Genomic DNA, 22,173 nt, shown 5'->3' with positions numbered 1-22,173 from the left:
CCTTGGTCACCAGCCCCTTGATGGCCAGCTTCAGGCGGCTGTTGTTCTTGTCTACATCGTATCCTCCGGCAGCCAGAGCCTTCTTCAGGGCGGCCAGAGACACCCCACTGCGCTCCTTAGAGGCGGACACGGCTTTAACGAGCAGCTCGGACACGCTGGGACCGGAGGGTTTGTGGCTTTTCTTGGCGGCTGATTTCTTCGGCTGCTTCTTGGATTTTGCGGCCGGTTCGGCGGGAGGAGCAGCGGCTGGTGCGGTTTCTGCCATCTTATTTTTTTTTGATTGAAAGAGCTTTATTTTCCGTTCAGTCATTACAAGTCGTACAATAAATTACAGTCACACAAAGCATGATAGTACAATACACAGCAAAGGTTCCCTAAGCTATACATCGCACACCATGCTACTCTAACATTCAGCTCAATCCTGCAATATAAAGGCACAAGAGATCAAACAAAAACCAAATAATACAATCTGTGATCGGGGTAGGGGTGTGGGCGACTATGTGGGGGTAGGGAGGGGGCGGATCACAGGGCCAAACTGTTGGGCTGTATCTTCAGGGAGACATGGGAGAAGGAGAGGGGTCTTCACTCCTCTTCTTCCTCATCAACGGCCGAGCTGTCCAAGATGGAATAGTCTCTAAGCAGGTTCTTGATGAACCTGCGGCAGTCCCGGACGGACATGTTTTCCCTGTTGATCACGAGGCGGTTCCTGGCAAGCCACACTGCGTCCTTAAAACAGTTCATAAGGCGCCAGGCCTCCTGGATGGCCTCCACGTCGTGGGTCCCAGGGAACAGGCCGTAAAGCACCGAATGGTACGATAGGCAGCTCCTGGGCACTGAGTCTCTGAGTTCCTGTTCTAGGGCGTCCAACAGACCCTGTGCAAAGGGGCACTGCCAAAACACGTGGAAAGATGTTTCCTCCACGTAGGGGCAACGGGGGCAGTACCGGGTCTTGCACAGGTTGCGGGCATGCATGAATGACCTGAGAGAGAGACCTCCCATGACGGCCATCCACGACAAGTCCTTGTGTCCATTGGTAAGCCGCTTTGAGGCCACATTGTTCCAAACTGTCTCTGCAGTGGCTGCGGGGAGTCCCGGAACCAGCTCGGTCGAGTCCTTAGCTCGGATGAGCTTGTGGATTGTCTTTGGCTTCCATAGGTCTGGTTTCAGTCCTTCCAGCTGGTGCTCCCTCACAAATCGGACAACATCCCCATAGAACCAGGGAGTGTTCCAGTTGTAAGGGATGGAGCTGTCCCACTTGTCCCAGCCCAGCTGTCTCCAGAGGGGCATGAGAAGCAAGCGAGACATGGACCTGCCCGCTGAGCCAGTCTTTTCTACAAGAGTCCGCTGCACCGTGACACATGCAAAGGAGGCCCTCAGCAGAGCGGGGATGTCGGGTATTCCCTTCCCACCCTTGCGGGGTTCCTTGTACATCACGGTCCTCTTGACTCTGTCCATTTTGCCCCAGACGAAGCCAAACACTGTCCGGGTGATGGCCTTGCAAACGGTGGTATGGGGAGGCCAGGCCTGTGCGGTATATTGGAGCACAGGCAAAACTTCACTCCGCAGGACAAGTGCCTTGCCTTCCATCGTGAGCTTTCTGGAGCTCCACAGTCCGATCTTCGAGTTTATCCTTCCTAGTCGGTCTTGCCAAGACTTAAGGGCCGCTCCTTCCTTCCCGAACCAGACTCCAAGAATTTGAATGAAGTCCGGCTTAACGGCAAAGGGGAAGGGGGCGGAAGAAGCCAGGTGCCATTCCCCGAAGAGCATGGCCTCCGACTTCCCGCAGTTGACTTTTGCCCCCGAAGCTCTGCCGAAGTCCTCGCAGGTCTGGACGAGTGCAGTCACCGAACGCTGGTCAGCGCAGAAGACGGTCACGTCGTCCATGTAGAGCGAGCACTTGACCTCGTGGCGATCTGGTCCTGGTGCGGTGATCCCTCTGATCTCTCCATTCTGCCGGATAGTCTCAGCGAAGAGCTCTATAACACAAACAAAAAGGAGAGGTGAAAGAGGGCAGCCTTGTCTAACCCCTGAAAGAATAGGAAAGGGGTCAGTCTTCCAGCCGTTCACCAACACCGTGCTGTAAATGTCAAAATACATAACGTTAACAAAAGAGCAAAACATCTTCCCCAGACCCAGCCTGCGCAAAACCCTGTCCATGAATGCGTGGGAGACACGGTCGAACGCCTTCTCCTGATCTAAGCTGACCAGGGCGGCGCGGCCCCCGCGGTCCTGGATGTAATGGACCGTGTCTCTCACAAGGGCAAGGCTGTCGGCAATCCTGCGGCCAGGAATGCTGCAGGTCTGGTCCGGATGGACGATCTGCCCCATGACAGGTTTCAGCCTGTTGGCCAGCACCTTGGCGAGGATCTTGTAGTCCACGTTCAGGAGAGAGATGGGACGCCAGTTTTTCAGGTCACATCTCTCCCCCTTCCGCTTATACAAGATCGTGATCATCCCTTCCCTCAACGACGGAGGCATTCTGCCCCCCACCACCATCTCCTCGTACACCTCCAACAGGTCCGGACAGATCAGGTCACCCAGCGCTACGTAGAGCTCGGCCGGGAGACCGTCACTGCCCGGGGTCCTGCCGGGCTTAAAGGATTTAGCGGCAGAGAGCAGCTCCCCCACCATCAAGGGATCGTCCATAGCCGCCGCACCTGCGGGATCAACAACGTTAGTGACACCTGACAGGAACCTCTCGGCGGCTTCGGGGTCGGATGACTTGGGGGCGTAGAGGTTGCTGTAGAAGTCGTGGACGACCCCCATCACTTCCTCCTTGCCGCTCCTCATGTGTCCGGTCTCATCTCGTAGCTCAGTCAGGGGCGTGTGGCCGGCATGGAGCTTCCTGAAAAAGAAAGAGTTACATTTCTCACCCTTCTCCAGGTTCTCCACCTTGGAACGAAAGACGATTCGCTTGGATTCCTCCTCAAAGTGCCTTTTCAAGCTCTTTTTGGTCTCCTCCAGCTCCTCCCTGACGTCCCAGCCACACTGGAGCAGGTCCTGCAGGGACCGCAGCTCGCGCTGCAGTTTCCTCAAGTCCCACTTCTTCGCACACGCCTGTTGTCTACCTTTTGCCTGAAAGAAACAACGGAGTTCGACTTTAACATATTCCCACCAATCGCTGATGCACTTGAACAGACATTTGTCATTTCGCCATACAAGGTAAGCATCCCTAAGTTCCTCCATGACCTCCCTCTGCTCCAACAGGGCACAATTCAACTTCCAGGAGCCCGGGCCAGGTGGGAATCCATGGCCCAGAGTCCCCCGGAATCGAATGGCCCTGTGGTCAGAGAAGAAGCAGGGGACCATAGAGTACGACACCTTTCTGACTGCTCTCGAAGTGAAGATGAAGTCTATCCGAGAACGGAGCGAGCCATCGGGGCGGCTCCACGTATAGTTTACGGAGCCGTTCCCGATGGACCCGACAACGTCCTGCAAGGATGCCTCCGTCACCATCTCAATCAGCAGTTTAGACGTCACGTCCAGGTTGGCGGATGTGCCAGAACTGCGCCCGTCCACCTCAATGGGGCAGTTGAAGTCACCACCCAACACTACTGCTCTAGTGGTGGCGAGTTCAGCCCGCAGGGCCTGGAGAACCTCCAGTCGGACATCCCTCTCAGGGGAGGCATACACGTTGATGAGCCGCACGGGCTCACCCGCCCAGGAACCGTCTGCGACAAGAAGTCTGCCACAGACGAGCTCCCGGACGGAATCAAGTGCAAAGTTACCTCCCCTGATCAGGATGGCCACCCCCGCAGACCTATTGTCGCCCCCACCAGACCAGTAGGAAGGGCCGTGAGGCCACTGCCTGGCCAGATGGTTGTAAGACCTAGAAGCAGACAAAGCACATTCCTGCAACATGTAAACATCACACCTCTGGGAATCTAAGAACGTAAGAACAGTCTGAAATCTAAACCAAGCTCTAATACTCCTCACATTAATGCAGAAGATGTTGAGATCAGCCATGGGAATAAAGAGAGAGGTTAGTTCTGATACTAGTTACCAGTCTGGTCGGACGGGTCCTCTTCTCTGGCGCCTGTCGGCTCCTGTGGCTTCTCGTAGCGCCCTTCCAAGAACTCGTCGTAGACCGTGTTGGACGGAGTGTCCAGGATTTTCTTAACCTCTGGGTCCTGCAGCAGCTCCTCCATAGATTGAGCTTGGACTGGCTCTGCTTGGACCTGCTCCGCTTGGGCCTGCTCCATCACCTCTTCTCCTTCTGAAGCCTCAAGGCTCTCGCAGACCTGCTCCATCTCCTCCTCCTCATCTGAAGCTTGAGGGGTCTCGCAGGTCTCGATTATCTTTCTTTTGTGGGACTCTTCTGATACGTTGTCCCTTCCTTTCCTCTTCCTATGTATGGTACCTGGGGGAGGAAGCACAGGAAAGTCCTCCGAAGGGCGGGCACCAGCAGCTGGAGGGGGGTTAGGTGCTGCTGGGCCAGGAGAGAAAGGAGGCTGGGTGGGGCGGGGGGCAGGAGAGAGTGCCCGGGCAGGGGAGGACGGGGCAGGGGTGGGCCGGGCAGGGGAGGACGGGGCAGGGGTGATCGGGGCAGGGGTGGGCCGGGCAGGGGAGGACGGGGCAGGGGTGGGCCGGGGTGGGGTATGGGGGGCAGGGGTGGGCCGGGGTGGGGTACGGGGGGCAGGGGTGGGGCGGGATGGGGCAGGAGGGGCAGGGGTGGGACGGGATGGGGCAGGGGTGGGACGGGATGGGGCAGGGGTGGGACGGGATGGGGCAGGGGTGGGGGGTAGGGCGGGATGGGGCAGGAGATGGGGCGGGAGGGGTAGGGGATGGGGCGGAAGGGGCAGGGGAGGGGCGGGACGGGGCAGGGGTGGTGGCTTTCGCCTTCTTACCCTCCTTGGTCGGCTTGGCCATCCGTGGTGTTGGCTCCGGAGCTGGGGCTGGCTTCGGTGCTCTCGCTGCCACAGATGCCCATGTTCTCTCCCTCTGGGGGCAGTCCTTGTAGCTGTGGGCTGCCAGTCCGCAGAGGTTGCAGGTCTTGCTCTTGGGGCAGTCCTTGGTCGTGTGACCTGTCACACGGCAATACCTGCAGGCATCCTCCGTACAGTCCTTGCCCTCGTGGCCCATCTTGCCACATCTCCTGCAGGTCTGCGGCATGTCCGGGTAGAAGATAAGTCCTGTGGAGTTGCCCAAGGAAAATGTCGTTGGCAGGTGCTGTAGTCCGTCTGGAGAAGCAGGGTTCTTGTTGAGTCTGACGACCACAGACCACTTGCAGGTCCAGTATCCGAGTGAGTTCAGGATGCGGGTGGGCTCCCTCACCACGGTGCAGAAGCGCTTCAGGAAGGTCGAGATGTCCGTGCCTGGGGTGTGTGGGTTCCGCATTGAGACCGTCACCCGCCTCTCCTCTCTTTGAATAAGGCAGTTGCCCACAAAGCGAGAGAAAGGGGATTCGGGACTCGCCGCTTTCACCACCTCCCAGTATCTTCTACAGGTCCCAATGGTGGCAAAGGTGATGTAGAAGATTCCCGAAAAGAAGGTTGCTATTCCCAGGGTGTCAGCCGTGGGGAAGCCTTGATCCGCCAGCATCTTCTTGCAGAACACGTCGTGGGACATGTCCGGCACCCTTCCGTCCACGGGCTTGAGCTTCAAGGCAACAGTCTGCCTCATCCAGGGCTCCAGGGTTGGAGCTTCCAGGTTAGGAATTCTGCCGCCCTTCTGCCTTGCCGTGGTGGAGGTTGAAGCTTGCTGTGGTTGGGGCTGGACCTCCAGGCCTTGCCCTGCAGCCTCCTGGGTGGACTTGCTGGTTGAGGCCATGGCTTCTTCCAGCAGGCTCTTTTCCGCTTCCTTGCTTGCTTGTGGAGAGAGGCTTCGCAAAGTCTTCTTTCCCGGGTGGGAGGAGCTATGCAGATCCGGTCCCGGTGGGAGGAGCTATGCAAATCCTTCTCCAGAGGCAGCGAGTTTCTTCGAAAAGATTCTGCGCCGCCTTCCTCTTCGCCGCTGTTCCGGAATTCACCGCCGATTCCCTTCTTCCAGGTTCTTCGTCGGCTTCTTCCGGAGCTGCAGTCTTCAAGATCTTCTCCTTCTTCAGATGTTCCGAGGCAGGCAGGAGACGATCTTCAGGTGGTATGCTCTAGAGAAATGCGGTTCTAATAAGAACGAAAAGTACTGCAATCGTACTACGCAAAATCTCTACCACAATGCTTGGAGTTCTTCAGACCGTAGCGATCATGGTATCTCCCCTGCCAGGTAAGTTCGGCGGGAGGAGCAGCGGCTGGTGCGGTTTCTGCCATCTTATAAATCACAACTACAGAAATATCGTGAAGGATAAATGCTGAGACCGGAGCTGCTGGCGCCTCTTATATGTACAGCGGCTGCGCAATGATTGGCTGCTGAGATGTCACCGTCCGGAGCTGCTATTGGCTGACACAGAGAACAGGCCCCGCCCCAACCCGTCTGGACCCGGCCGAAGTTCCGCTACAACCTTGTGCTTCCCTGCCCGGGATAAAATATCTTTACCGGCTAGAACCGGACAGGAGAGATCCCCTTCTCCGTGTCTTCCTCCTCCCTAACATCCCCCCTAACGGTTTATACCCGTCATTATCGGAGGTGCCGGGGAGGAGCCGGGAGGAGGCCCCGGGATCTCCGCCACAGTCTTCCCGATCTGCACATCACTGTGTATCCGGGAATATAAATCTGCTGCTGGGGATCGTTCCTTCTATTCCCGGCACCGGTCACCATCACACGGATCTTTAATACAACATCTACCGTCCAGGAAGCTGATTGCACGATGCGGAGACGGCCTGGAGCTGCTGAGAGCCCCGGAGGGTAACACAGGCGGCGCCTCCGCTCACTGCCAGCTCCCTGTCCCGATATATAGATATAATACGGACAACGTGTCCATTTACTGACCCGGAGATGATGGGGGGAGTTGTCTACAAGTAGATGTGATGACTGTTCTCTCCTTCATCTTCCTTACAGCTTCCCGACCCATAACACCCGCAGATGTCTCCTCATGTCTGCAGAGAGCACTTGGCCCGGGTGCGGGGGGGAGGAGGAGGATTTGGACATAGAGCTGGGGCTCCTACCCCCTGGGGATATTCTCTCACATCCCGGCTGTGCCGGAGGTCAGGGGGAAGGGGATACAGATTCTCCATGATGGGGAATTATGTGATCTCCCTGTTGTTATTCTTTGTAATCTCCAACGTGTTTTGAAGCCACCGGGCAGGAGCTGTCACAGCTGATCCGGCTTCGGGGAGTGTTCGGGCCGGGAACTGAGGAAGGAGATGCCGCAGTTATAAGATATAACCCGGTCCTCGACTGAAGCTCTGGAAGTAGAAGTGGTCGGGTCGGAGGATCGTGTCCGGGCTGCTCAGCGGTGAGAAAGGAGACAGTGATAGCGGGAACCGGCGAGGACAGAGCGGAGGGAGCGGAGAGCAGTGACGGGGGTCAGAGGGGCTGAAGATGGAAGGAGAAGTGAAGAGAACAAAGAAGTCAGAATCCTGATCCAGATACAAGAGACTCCGTATTCTCTGTAGGATCCTTCCCCCTCACAGAATGTCTTCTATCCCCAAATCCCTCGTCTGTTAAGTGATGACCCCGAGGATCCTTTTGTGATATCTCTCACAGATTATCTCCATTACAGGACCTGCTTGTACATTACCAGGATGACATCGGGGATTCATATATTGGTTGTATATATGGTCCTGATAACAGAGAACATTATACCTGGGAGAGAAAGCCCTATCCCGGCCGCTGCACTGATACTTCCATGTCATATTTGTATTCCACACAACAATTGTATGAAGCCAGTCCGCCTGCTGAATCCCAGCTCCTGTGCTCGGGAAAGGTGGAGAGCCGCACAGCAAGCATCAGACTGCCGACATCCAAGAGGAACTCCAGCCGGGCGGACAATAAAACTCTTCTTCTTTATTATCTTCTAATTAATAATGTAATAAAATATTATGTTTACCTCATACAATGCACGGAATGATAATGTATCATATTAATATAAATGGTTTATATAGATAACAATGTGAATTCATACAAATGTAACAGGCTTAGTCCACAAACTAGACTCCACCCTACAGGTTCGGAACGGGATATAACACGGTATAAGTATAACCATAAATCCTCCTGTCTCTGATAGAATGATGTCATTTATACTTCCATTGTAAATGTGCAGATGGACCGATGACGTCACGGCCCATGTACATTAGGGACATGTCACCTACTGTGTTACAGAATGTCCGTGTCATGTATTGTATAGATGACACCAGACCCACAGCCCATCCACAACGGGGTAACATTATAAAGTAATAAATTCTTTGTTTTGTGCAGTCTCTCCAGGACCAACACATCTTATTCACTCTTTATGATGGACTCCTGTCTGTTAGTTTCCACGTTGATACATTAGTTATTTATTCATTTGTTTATTCTTATTAATACATTGTTGTTACATTGTATACTTTTGTAATTCCCCTTCCTGCTCTCAACGAGACTTCTCAGGAGAATTAGGGGTTAATGAGCAGAGACTGCAATAGAGTAATACTTTTTTATTTTTATATACACAGGTTGTCATTGAATACAACTATTGGTGATCGGGACTAAACCGCGTAGATTCCATTCCTACCACAAGTGCAGAGACCTGCCCAGTATTATCATAAGGTGTCTGAACAGTAGGTCCCAGTTCACACATGAGATCGCGGCTGCACTGTCATCTCTTGCCAGGTTTCCCCGGTCAGGGGCCGGAGGTCTCTGATAGAATTTCCCTTCCTTGGAAAAGATTCATCCTGAGCTTTTCTGTTATATTCACAAGGACAAGCGTTATATCCAGATCTGCTAGATAGGATAAGGTCACATTCAAGTATTTGTTTAGAGAAGCCGAAGACTTTGTCAGTGACGGGAATCTCCTCCCCGGTATACAGGCTCCGATACATGTATCTCTATGGGGTTTATTTGGTTAACCTTCTGTTTAATGCAAATTAGAATCGAATCCTTAATTGAATTACTAGGTAACCGCGTAATAACAGGAAACCACAGAATTGTCGGGAACCTGATAATCACCAATGTAATTGCTGTTAATTGACACAAGATGTCGCTGTTGTACAATGAATGGAATAAAGAACTAGAACTGTGCGGCGAGTAGATGGCGCTATATTTATTAAAACAGTATAAATCCTTACAGTTACAGTTTATACAGATCAGATACATTGTGTTACAATAGTGACACCTGCTGGTGAGAGATTTGTATTCTAATCTTTACATGTTACCAAAGTGTAACGTCGAATATTTATATTTTCTCAGGTTCTAATTGAGACACAAATAGATACAACGATAGATGGTGACTAAGACTTGTAATAACAACACAACAAGTTCAGCTGCTCTTATATCTGGTATAGGATAATCAGGGGTGGAAGAGTCTAGAATATATACATACATCTGCATTGTGCTTGATATAACAAAACATAATAATAAAGTGATGTAATATAGAAGAGCTTGTATATTAGGATGTGGAGTTACAGATTTCCAGTCTCCAAGGTGATGAATTATGTGATCTCCTTGTTGGAGCTGCGGGGCAGGAGCTGTCACCTCTGATCGGGCTCCGGGGAGTGTTCGGGCCGCCAGGAGAGGAGAGAGATGCCGCAATATAATCCGGGGAGAAAGAGGAGAAAGGGGAAAGTGATAGAGAGAACGGGGATAAAGTCACCATTATACTTATATATGACATGTCTAATAGACGTGTTGGGCGCCTATATTCGCAATGCGAATATTTATCTTGAATATTTGCATTTTTCTTTTTTTTGTCATATCACAGTGATCATCCCTCCCTGCTTCAAGCTTATGGTTTAAACAAGGCTCCAATACTCTTTATATAGGAAAGTGTTTTATTTCTTTTCTGTTTAGTTTTTTCTTCCAGTATCAGCTGGAGGACTATGAACCCTGCGCTGCTGTTAGTTATCGGGGTGAAAGGTCACAGGAGGATTGTGTCCTCTATGGAAAGGGTTCAGGTCTTTTATTAGGACAGATTTTGTTACGTTCATTGTTCTTGTTAAGATCCTGATAGATGGGGAATTATTTATCATATATTGGGGGTACAGTCCACATAAAACATAGGCCGCTCTTTTTCTGTAATTTCTTATAGATAGAAACTGACGTGAATTCCTCCGGTCTGACCCCAGATCACGTGGGGTTATACATTTTTAGTGGCGGCTGCAACACTGGGAAACACTGATCCACACCCGCGGGTCCTTAGGAGATCTTCAGGTAGGTTACACTTTTATCCCCAGAATAACTTGGAGCATTGATCAGAATATTGGATTAATTTGTCTATGAAGTTGCGACTTTTTGCTCAGGGAATAGTATAATTTAATGCGGAAGATTTTTTTTTAGCCCGTATTATCACAAACCTAAAACTAATAATCATAAATCTAGAATATATAATAGTTATTCTGAAATAAGAAGTATAAATGACTGTTATCATTTAGTTTAAAGCTCCATAGGGTCTTCTTGTCTCTTATACAGAATGGGCAGCAGGAGGCCGCGGCTGTAACACAATGACCTGTCCCTGCTGCACAAGTCATATGGGAGATATCTGTTGTATTATTGTCATTTTTTTTTTTTAAATAATACATTATTAATTTATTATATATATCTGCAAGAGATCGCCCAGTGTGAACCCTGATCTTGCGGTTGTTTTACAATCCATTTTATTCCGCTGCACATCCAATCAGACAAGGGCATCTAGAGGTCAGCAGCTTTCCTTCCTACACACAGTCAGGAAAGGGACTAGAGAGGCCGCCAAATTCCTTCTTCTATACAAAATTGTTCTGCCATTTGTAAGTCGGCTAGATCTTTACATATATTCCACATTGAACGGGGATTGGCCGATTAAGTCACATGCTCTGTTCTAACAAATCCAATAATTCTTCCCCATAACTGTCAATCTCAATCACCAATTAGAATGATTTCTATAATTGACAGAGATCAGAGGAAAGTATCTGTCTATTGGCCAGAACCGAGCATGTGACATCATCATGTGACTTCATCATCCAATCCCCATTCAGTTGTGGAATATTTAAACCTCTGCTAGTATTAAAAAAAAAAGTCAGAATAATTTTGTATAGCACCTCTGTGTAATGTAATTAAAAATAATATAATTTAATAATAAATAGTATTAAAAAAATCCCATATGTATATAAAAGGAATCAAGGACGCAGTTGGTCATTGGTGTCCCTGGGGGCCCCATGTGCTGAAACTCTGCAGGCGGCTGCCCTCAATTCACATTTTGTCAGCAGTAGTCATAAGCTGTTCTATTCACTGACAGCAGTAGTCATAAGTAGTTCTATTCACTGACAGCAGTAGTCATAAGCAGTTCTATTCACTGACAGCAGTAGTCATAAGCAGTTCTATTCACTGACAGCAGTAGTCATAAGCAGTTCTATTCACTGACAGCAGTAGTCATAAGCTGTTCTATTCACTGACAGCAGTAGTCATAAGTAGTTCTATTCACTGACAGCAGTAGTCATAAGCAGTTCTATTCACTGACAGCAGTAGTCATAAGCTGTTCTATTCACTGACAGCAGTAGTCATAAGCTGTTCTATTCACTGACAGCAGTAGTCATAAGATGTTCTATTCACTGACAGTAGTAATAAGCGGTTCTATTCACTGACAGCAGTAGTCATAAGATGTTCTATTCACTGACAGCAGTAGTCATAAGCAGTTCTATTCACTGACTGCAGTAGTTATAAGCTGTTCTATTCACTGACAGCAGTAGTCATAAGCTGTTCTATTCACTGACAGTAGTCATAAGCTGTTCTATTCACTGACAGTAGTCATAAGCTGTTCTATTCACTGACAGCAGTAGTCATAAGTTGTTCTATTCACTGACAGCAGTAGTCATAAGTAGTTCTATTCACTGACAGCAGTAGTCATAAGTATTTCTATTCACTGACAGCTTTTTTTTTTATACAGTTTGTCATTACACTAAATGTAAATCGAGATTTTCCTAGCTTGTGACGGAAAATATTAGTTATATGAAGACAGGAGGCGAGTATCTTATGCATTATTCTTTCTTTAATAATGCCCATAGCAGAATTTTCAGTATTCAATTCAATATAAAAGAAAAAACTACAACTCCCAGCAGTCCCAGGGCCACAGCGGCCACTCCCCGCCTTTAGCCACTATATAAGGGACTGCCCAGTATGGATCCTCCTCTTTCTGAATGCGAAACACCGCCGCACAGGAACCCAAAACTGCATCCGGACCTCTCCATCGCCACTCAAATCCACGACCAGCCGGTCCACCACAGTAGCTTTCGGAGACAATCCGGACAACCTGGCCAGCGAAGGCCGAACTTCATCCCAACGGGGACTGTAGAGAACCCAAACAGTCTGCAACAAACAGGTCAGCCTCCTTCCGGAAAACACTCAACATGCTCAATATCCTGCAAAGAAAACAAAGAATCGTAATAGGGTTGGGTAAGGGAGGGAAGATACTCGCCTCCTGTCTTCATATAACTAATATTTTCCGTCACAAGCTAGGAAAATCTCGATTTATATATCAGACAGGAGGCTCATATCTTATGCAAGTTCAAAGCTTAAACTATAAGAACAAAATAAATATATAAGTTATCCGACCACCATATTATAAAACCGACATGGAGACATGCTCCTCCGGTCTGAAGTAAAAATGGCGAAACGTGGTCTCTGACGACCAATCCGCTGCCATCAACAGGTCAGTGAGGGAGCCCCCCGGCGTAACTATCTTAGTAGCCATCGCCCCTCTGGAAGAATGCGCTCCAAAGAGGGAAACGTCTATACCAGCCATCTCCATGGCGGCGCGTACCCACCGCGCCAGGGTAGCGGACGAGACTGGATGATGAGGCCTGACATACGAAACCAGGAGCTGAGAAAAGGCCGGAGAGCGTAAGTTGGAAGTTTGCGTTTCATAAGCCTGTAGGCAACGCACAACACACAATCGAGGATGCGCGGGAAAATAAGGGTAAAAAACTGAATGAATACCCGTCTTTGTCCTTCGGACCACTGAGAACCTGACCCCCTGAGACGAAAATTGACGCCTAGAAATGTCCAGGGCCTTTACGTCCGAGACTCTTTTAATGGAAACCAGACATAAAAGGACCGTAAGTTTGTAAGACAAAAGCTTTAATGACAAAGCCTCATTGTCCTCCCACCTGGCAAACATCTCCAGCAAGCTGGAAACATCCCAAGTGGACTGATACCTAGGACGGGGCGGTCGCCTAAATTTAATGCCCCGTAAGAGCCTACATACCAGGGGGTGTTTGCCAATCGGCAAAGCGTCCACCGGATAATGGTAAGCCGAAATGGCCGATCGGTACACATTGATGGAACTGTAGGACTTACCAGACTCAAAAGAGTCCGCCAGATAATTTACCACCATTGCTACAGGTGCTTGTACGGGATCAACCTGTCGTTGATCACACCAACGTATCCAGAGTCTCCAGGCTGATCGATATGCCGATCGAGTCCCGGGGGCCCAGGCCAGGGCGAGGAGGTTCCTAGCCCATTCCGAAAGGTCGCGGTCCGTGTCGGGCACCCCGAAACCAACCATGCTAGGAGAGTTAGGCTGCCGTCCACTACCAGAGGGTGGAGACCCCTGGTCGGATTGGAGAGGATCTGCGGAAAAAGAGGGAGCAGTCTGGGGCAATCCACTGCCATCTCCAGAGCAATCGGAAACCATGGTTGCATCGGCCACCAGGGGGTGATCAACACAACCGTAGCCTTCTGGTTCGCTATCTGTATGAGAACTTTGGGGATCATCGAAAACGGGGGAAACGCATGGTGTGTCTCCCCCGTCCAAGATTGTCGGAGGGCGTCTACTGCTGACGCCTCCGGGTCCGGCCTCCAGCTGAAGAATCGCGGTAGCTGGTGGTTGAGGCGGGACGCAAATAGATCCACGCCCAACGGACCCCAAAGCAGCTCCAATTGCAGGAAAACTAAACGATCCAGACGCCAGTCGCTGGAATCCAAGAGATAGCGGGAATTCCAATCTGCTACTGTATTGGAAATCCCCGGAATGTACTCCGCCATAGGGATAATATTGCGGGAGAGGCAGAAGTGCCAAAAATCCTTGGCAATATCCGCCAGGATCCTGGACATGGTGCCCCCCAAGCGGTTGATGTACTGCACCGCTGCAATATTGTCCATGCGTAATAATACGCAGCAATTGGAAGTTTCTGGCAAAAAACTCCGGACGGCGAACAACGCCGCCAGCATTTCCAATGCATTGATGTGTAGGAGAGATTCCTCGATGGACCAGCTCCCTCCTGTAGAAGCGTTGCCGAAGCGAGCGCCCCAGCCTCTCAGACTTGCGTCCGACTCTATGATGGCCTCCGGACAAGAGTTAAAGATTGTCTTGCCGTTCCACTCGACGGCATGGCGAAGCCACCACTGCAATTCTGCCCTGGCTTCTACCGAGAGGGACACCTCGTCTGCGTATCTGAGACCCTGACGCAGATGAAGGATCTTGAGCCTCTGGAGGGCCCTGTAATGGAGAGGGGCCGGAAATATGGCTTGAATGGAGGCCGCTAGAAGGCCCACCAGCCGGGCAAGTACCCGTAACGATAGGAAGCCTTTGCGTAGCAACGCTCTGATCTCCTTGCGTATGAGGGCCAATTTTGCTCTGGGCAAACGGAGAACGGCCTGATTGGTGTCCACCAAGAAGCCTAAAAATTCCAGTTCCTGAGCTGGGATGAGAATCGATTTCTCTTGGTTGATCAAGAAGCCCAGCCCTTCCAACAGAGATATCGTCCACCTCATGTGCTGGTAGGCCTGTGCTTTGGAGCGAGTCATGATAAGGAGGTCGTCTAGATAGATGATCAGACGCACCCCCCTGCTTCTTAGGGACGCCACCACTGGTTTCAGGAGTTTGGTGAAACACCACGGGGCGGACGATAGACCGAAAGGAAGGCACGTAAATTGCCACATTCGATCTCTCCATAGGAAGCGAAGAAGTTGTTGCGAAGAAGGATGCATGGGGATGGTGAGATAGGCGTCCTTTAAGTCCACCTTTACCAACCAGTCCTCCGGTTGAAGAAGGTCTCGAAGGCAATGTATGCCCTCCATTTTGAAATGTCGATAAGCGACATGCTGGTTCAGGTCTCGAAGATTTATCACGGGGCGATAGCCGCCCCCTTTCTTCTTTACAAGGAAGAGGTTGCTGATAAACCCCGGGGAAGAAGGGTCGACCTCCACCACTGCCTGTTTGGACACCAGGTCCTCTATTTCGTTGTCTATGAGAGCAACGTTGCGCTTTGCAAATCTGATAGGGGGCGGAATCACGCCCATTTCTGGTAAGGACAGAAGTTCTATGTGGAAACCTCTTATAGTCGTTAGTATCCACGCGTCTGCCGTAATCTCAGACCAAGCGTGGGTAAAATGTATCAGTCGTCCCCCCACAGGTATGTGTGAAAGTGGAGTGCGTGGAACACTTACCGGTATATGGACGAGATCGGGGGTAACCTCTGTTTCCACGTCCGCGCCACGGTCTACCACGGGGTGGGAAAAATGGCGCTGGCTGCGCCACTGACACGGTGTATGGAGGGGGAGCCTGAGGGTATTGTGGTGGAGCAGTTGCCCTGACATAGGGTCTGTAGGTGGAAGTGCGGCCGGCAGATCGGCCCCTACTTCTGCCGGCACGGGGAAAAATCTTGTTTGTTTCAGATTTTTTTAATGAAGTTTGGGCTTTATCTAGACTGTTGAATAGCCCCACAAACTTATTGATGTCTTTTACTAAGGTGTCTCCAAACAGCATACCCTCTGCTGCTGGACCTGGCTCGGATTCGGCTAGGTGGGCCAGTTGCGGATCAAGCCGTATGAGAATGGAGCGTCTGCGCTCAATAGAGCAAGCGGTGTTGGCACTGCCCACCAGACAAATGGCCCTCTGGGCCCACCCACGAAGCTGGGTCAAATCGACAGGTTGGTCTGTCGTCGCTGCCTGTTCAGACAAATTTAATATTTTTGTAAGAGGACCAAGTAGGTCCAGAATGCGGTCCTGGATGGTCCTAAAAGACCGATCAATCCCCTTCTTGGGGAATTTGCCCGACTTCATCAAATATTTGGATAAAATGGGATCTATCTCTGGGGTTGATACCACTTTTTTAGGAATAAATGGTCGTGGGCACTCTGCCCTGAGTTTGTTGCGATTGGTCCTTTCAAGTGACCTGCGTGCCCAGAACTCTACGTACTGGGACACATGGGGCAACGGGGTCCAATCCCCAGAACGGGGGTGGGATATGGCATCAGGGTGTAAAAGTGGTTCTCCCAGGGTATCTAGAATGGCTTCGCCCTGAGATTCAGGATTGGCGTCATTATTGAGCGCCGCTGTCCCAGCATCCTCGTCAGCAAAGTCAGACTCTGAGACCTCAGTCTCACCCGACTCATCGGATGAATCCTCATCCGGGGAATCTACATAAGAGTCGGGTTTTGCCCGCCTGGCGGACTTATGCCTCTTTGGTAACTCCCTGAGGCCCAGGGGTTGGGAAGAGTCAGAGTGATGCGTGGGGTGGCAGTCCGTGGGGGGAGCTGCCTGGAGCATATTATTTGCTTCCCCTGCCGGGGAGTCAGGGGCCGCCATGGTATGCTTCCGTTTGTGCGAAACTTTACCCTTTTTTACAGGCGGCTCACCGCTGTGGGACAGCGGTATAGGGGTGAGGGATAGAACTGGATGTGATCTAGAGGGTGCCACGGCAGACGCCAGAGCAGCCTGGACCGATTTGTTTATGAGATCCTGAATTTGTGAGTCACTCAAAAATTGCGCCGTATCTAACGCCAGTTCATCGCCCCTATTGGAAGTGGAAGAGAATGAGACGTGAGATGAGACGCGGCCCGCGCTGAGGAAGATCCGCCCCTAGCCCGCGCGCGCAAAAGAGCGCAGCAGAAGGAAGAAGAAGGAGGAAAAAATGGCGTCGCCAGAAGATGGCGTACACCAGGTAGGAACAAAATAGAGGGTCCAGGGGAAAAAACCGGGGTAGCGCCCAGCGCCACCGCGAACTACCGATAGAGACCGGTAACCCAGAAAGAAAAACAGAAAACAATAAGAATAATAATGATAGAATAGTATACAGGAAAAACAGAGATATATGCAGCCGGTAGAGGATAGTCTCCACCAGGCCAAAGTGTAAAACTCCTATATACTATATCTAAGACAATATACATATATATATATATATATATATATATATATATATATATATATATATATATATCACAATACTTATCTGTGTAACGTCTGCCATGAGCAGAAAGAAAGAGGAGGATCCATACTGGGCAGTCCCTTATATAGTGGCTAAAGGCGGGGAGTGGCCGCTGTGGCCCTGGGACTGCTGGGAGTTGTAGTTTTTTCTTTTATATTGAATTGAATACTGAAAATTCTGCTATGGGCATTATTAAAGAAAGAATAATGCATAAGATATGAGCCTCCTGTCTGATATATAACTACTGATGATCAGGACTGAACAGTGTAGAACCATCACCACCGCCTGTGCAGAGGCCAGTATATATCATCTCAGGTGTATAATACATCTCTATAATGTGGAATATATGACCCCAGTAGTGCACATGAATCCCCTGTGTCATACGGGTAATGTACAAGCAGTTCATATAATGGAGATATTATGTGAGTTACAAATTACAATAGGATCCTGGAGACCATCAGTTATTAGAATAGGGATCCGGAGATAGAATAGGGACACTGTTATCGCTGAGGATGATGGGGATGATTGTCAACTACATTACAGTCTGGACAATTGAGATGTTCAGTCCTTGAGAAAGGCGCAAATAATCAACGTAACCTGTGACAGCAGTAATTACATCTGTAACGACGTTCAGCACCGAAGTAGTTAACAGCACCTCCACCAACTGTTCTGGGACCACATAGTCGGGGCAGGAGGCACTAGGACCCAGCGCTCTGCAGGGAAGACCTCACCCCTGGGCGCTGTCCAGTAATATCAGTGACCCTCGTATTCTACAGCCAAAGGGGACAAATCTGGGGACAAGTTCTGCTTCACTGCGAATCGGCTTCTACGGACTAAAGTGCATAGAACAGTTCTGATGTAGACAATATATACAGTATAAAGCGGCTGCACTGATAGAATATCAGCCACAAATATAACAAGGATAATTGTAGCAGATAGAAGCCCCAGCTCTATTATAGACAATGTGGCGGCTCTTAGAAGAGCCTTTGGGGTGACAGCAGGAGGCGGAGCAGGTTACTTGGCGCTGGTGTACTTGGTGACGGCCTTGGTGCCCTCGGACACGGCGTGCTTGGCCAGCTCTCCAGGCAGCAGCAGGCGCACGGCGGTCTGGATCTCCCGGGAGGTGATGGTGGAGCGCTTGTTGTAGTGAGCCAGGCGGGAGGCTTCCCCTGCGATGCGCTCGAAGATATCGTTGACAAAGGAGTTCATGATGCCCATGGCCTTGGAGGAGATGCCGGTGTCAGGGTGGACCTGCTTGAGCACCTTGTACACGTAGATGGCATAGCTTTCCTTCCTGGTCTTCCTCCGCTTCTTGCCGTCCTTCTTCTGAGTCTTGGTCACGGCTTTCTTAGAGCCCTTCTTGGGGGCTGGTGCAGACTTGGCGGGATCAGTCATGATGGTTCAGGATAGTGAAATATTCTCCTAGAGAACAGAGATGAGTAATGATGAGAACAATATCTGCCGATCCTTTTATTCCTGTCACATTCTAATTTAGGCGGCTAAAGAGCTGGCTCCCTATTGGTGGGGAGGAGGGGGCGTGGTCTCACTATCATATTTCTTTATTCCCCATTGGCTGCTGTATTTGCCGCTGAATATTGGATTTGTATCTGACCAATCACAGAGGCTCCTTCCTTCTCCATCCGGGTATAATAGGTGACGCAGAGCGGGGCTCCATACCGTCTCGTCTATACAGTGAGCAATAGACATGTCTGGAAGAGGAAAGCAAGGAGGGAAGGTTCGGGCCAAGGCAAAGACCCGCTCATCCCGGGCAGGACTCCAGTTCCCCGTCGGTCGTGTGCACAGACTCCTCCGCAAAGGGAACTACGCCGAGAGGGTGGGCGCCGGTGCTCCGGTCTACCTGGCCGCTGTGCTGGAGTATTTAACCGCTGAGATCCTGGAATTGGCCGGTAATGCCGCCCGGGACAACAAGAAGACCCGCATCATCCCCCGTCACCTGCAGCTGGCTGTGCGCAATGACGAGGAGCTGAACAAGCTGCTGGGTGGGGTGACCATCGCCCAGGGAGGCGTCCTGCCCAACATCCAGGCCGTGCTGCTGCCCAAGAAGACCGAGAGCAGCAAAGCGGCCAAGAGCAAGTGATCACCGCTTATCCCAGATCATCCCGAACACCAAAGGCTCTTCTAAGAGCCACCACATTGTCTCCTACAGAGCTGGCGCCGCTGATCTCGGGTGTGATAGTGTTATTATTATTGGGCTGTTATGTGGTTTATAAGAACATCCTGCACATCTGCTTCATGACACATAAGGTGTTGGTTGTGCAGAGATGTCATAAGAGGATTTATTTTATCACATCAGATTAATGTCAGATGGACACAGATCTCTGAGCGACCGCCGATCACTAACCGCGGGCATCACCCAGCGCCGCCTCAGTGATCGGCTTCACATCGTCCCTTGGGTGGAGAGGAGTTTATTGCTCTCAGACACAGCCGTCCTGCAGATATCTTCTATTTCAGAGTAATAAAGTTTTCTAATGAACACGTTACTAAACCCTTATTTATCAATGAAATGTGGATGAGGTCACTGGTTGTATACAGTAATAATCGCCCTAGGGAGACATCACGTGGTATTACATGGGGGAGGGGAGAGCGGGAATTTCATAATCCCCAAAGACAATGATCACCGATCATCGGGGGCTATAGAGCCGATGTCTCGTTTGAATTTCCCGCTATCGCTGTGTTCCAGCTTCTAATGTGAATATTCCCCAAAATCTAGAGAATTATCATGAAAACTGATTCTACCAGCGGTAACAGAATATTCCCTATAAATAACATCTACGAGAAATCCAGAATAATGAGGCGGGAAAGAAAAGTCTCCGGATGTTGTCGCTGCAGACGGGCAGATAGCGATCAGATGGAATTCTCTAGAATATTGTGCGGATGACTCGGGCAGTATTGTAGGGTGTGAACACTGCAGATCACCAGGACCCTGCACTCTCTCTAGGATTCTCTCCGGTCACAGCGGATTATATCCCCGGATCTCTCGTCTATTATCTGATTATACTGAGGAGTAATATAGAGGAACCGCAAGTATCTACAATATAATAAAGCCGCAGCCGCTCATCACATCAGTTCTGTGTGAACAGCTCCATTATTAATAGACCTGCAGGGCGCCCATCTGTAGGGGGTTGTGCACTTAATGGGCGCCCTGAGGTGCTATAGGGTGAAGACTCATCTATCCAGATAGTGGGATATAGATCGCTGCGTCTACCGGATACGATCAGATCTGTATCTGCTAAAACACGGACTCTCTATGGAGGTTTATAGTTATATGGTGGGGGAAGGGAGTAATGTAATCTGGAGGAGAGGAAGAATACTGTAGATGGTGAGAGTAGTGATAATACCGAGGAAGATGAGGGCAGTAGTCAGAACACTCGGGAGATCTCCAGGTAGATATACAGACAGTTAAAGCGGGAAATACCCACAGACGGATCAGTATCGAACATTAAGGGCAGATTATGTCAGGTGTTTCGCCGATCCGTCGGCCAAGATAATAAGCACTGCCCGGACATGGTGGGAGATGTAGGATCTCTGGATTATGTGCTTTATAATCCCCATCACAGTAAACATCAGTCTCCGATCACAGAAAATATAAAATGGAGAATAGGGAAAATACAAACCGCAACCATCAAAGCACAAACACCGACCACTCATTAGAGAAGACATCACAAGGAATTGTAGCCTTTCCATAGAACATGTGGGCGGCTCTGAGAAGAGCCTTTGGGTTGATGTGATGGAGCCGAGTAGAAGCAGAATTAACCTCCGAAGCCGTAGAGAGTGCGGCCCTGGCGCTTGAGGGCGTACACCACGTCCATAGCGGTGACGGTCTTCCTCTTGGCGTGCTCGGTGTAGGTGACGGCGTCACGGATGACGTTCTCCAGGAAGACTTTCAGGACACCGCGAGTCTCTTCATAGATGAGGCCGGAGATGCGCTTCACACCTCCCCTGCGAGCTAGACGGCGGATGGCAGGCTTGGTGATGCCCTGGATGTTATCCCGGAGCACCTTCCTGTGCCGCTTGGCTCCGCCCTTACCGAGACCTTTCCCTCCTTTTTTGATTGAAAGAGCTTTATTTTCCGTTCAGTCATTACAAGTCGTACAATAAATTACAGTCACACAAAGCATGATAGTACAATACACAGCAAAGGTTCCCTAAGCTATACATCGCACACCATGCTACTCTAACATTCAGCTCAATCCTGCAATATAAAGGCACAAGAGATCAAACAAAAACCAAATAATACAATCTGTGATCGGGGTAGGGGTGTGGGCGACTATGTGGGGGTAGGGAGGGGGCGGATCACAGGGCCAAACTGTTGGGCTGTATCTTCAGGGAGACATGGGAGAAGGAGAGGGGTCTTCACTCCTCTTCTTCCTCATCAACGGCCGAGCTGTCCAAGATGGAATAGTCTCTAAGCAGGTTCTTGATGAACCTGCGGCAGTCCCGGACGGACATGTTTTCCCTGTTGATCACGAGGCGGTTCCTGGCAAGCCACACTGCGTCCTTAAAACAGTTCATAAGGCGCCAGGCCTCCTGGATGGCCTCCACGTCGTGGGTCCCAGGGAACAGGCCGTAAAGCACCGAATGGTACGATAGGCAGCTCCTGGGCACTGAGTCTCTGAGTTCATGTTCTAGGGCGTCCAACAGACCCTGTGCAAAGGGGCACTGCCAAAACACGTGGAAAGATGTTTCCTCCACGTAGGGGCAACGGGGGCAGTACCGGGTCTTGCACAGGTTGCGGGCATGCATGAATGACCTGAGGGAGAGACCTCCCATGACGGCCATCCACGACAAGTCCTTGTGTCCATTGGTAAGCCGCTTTGAGGCCACATTGTTCCAAACTGTCTCTGCAGTGGCTGCGGGGAGTCCCGGAACCAGCTCGGTCGAGTCCTTAGCTCGGATGAGCTTGTGGATTGTCTTCGGCTTCCATAGGTCGGGTTTCAGTCCTTCCAGCTGGTGCTCCCTCACAAAC

The 22,173-nt window shown here is 50.5% G+C and overlaps 2 protein-coding genes and 1 long non-coding RNA gene across 3 annotated transcripts in view; 1 reads left to right on the top strand and 2 right to left on the bottom strand.

The window, feature by feature from the left end:
• The window catches only part of LOC130267519 (uncharacterized), a 125,018-nt gene that overhangs the window by 27,090 nt on the left and 75,755 nt on the right, over positions 1–22,173 (bottom strand). The window lies entirely within an intron of this gene.
• Positions 6,410–9,090, top strand: LOC130267550 (uncharacterized). The gene is made up of 2 exons (XR_008843210.1): positions 6,410–7,903; positions 8,526–9,090. It is a non-coding gene; the product is annotated as an uncharacterized LOC130267550 (long non-coding RNA).
• LOC130267538 (histone H2B 1.1-like) lies at positions 18,195–18,581 on the bottom strand. Its single transcript, XM_056517485.1, has one exon. It carries the CDS (start codon positions 18,579–18,581, stop codon positions 18,201–18,203), a length of 381 nt encoding a protein of 126 aa, XP_056373460.1. The 3' UTR covers positions 18,195–18,200.

Source organism: Hyla sarda, chromosome 4, assembly GCF_029499605.1.
Source record: "Hyla sarda isolate aHylSar1 chromosome 4, aHylSar1.hap1, whole genome shotgun sequence".
NCBI classification, from domain to species: Eukaryota; Metazoa; Chordata; class Amphibia; order Anura; family Hylidae; genus Hyla; species Hyla sarda.
The sequence above is the reverse complement of the archived record's forward strand: the minus strand, read 5'-3'. Positions and strand labels throughout refer to the sequence as shown.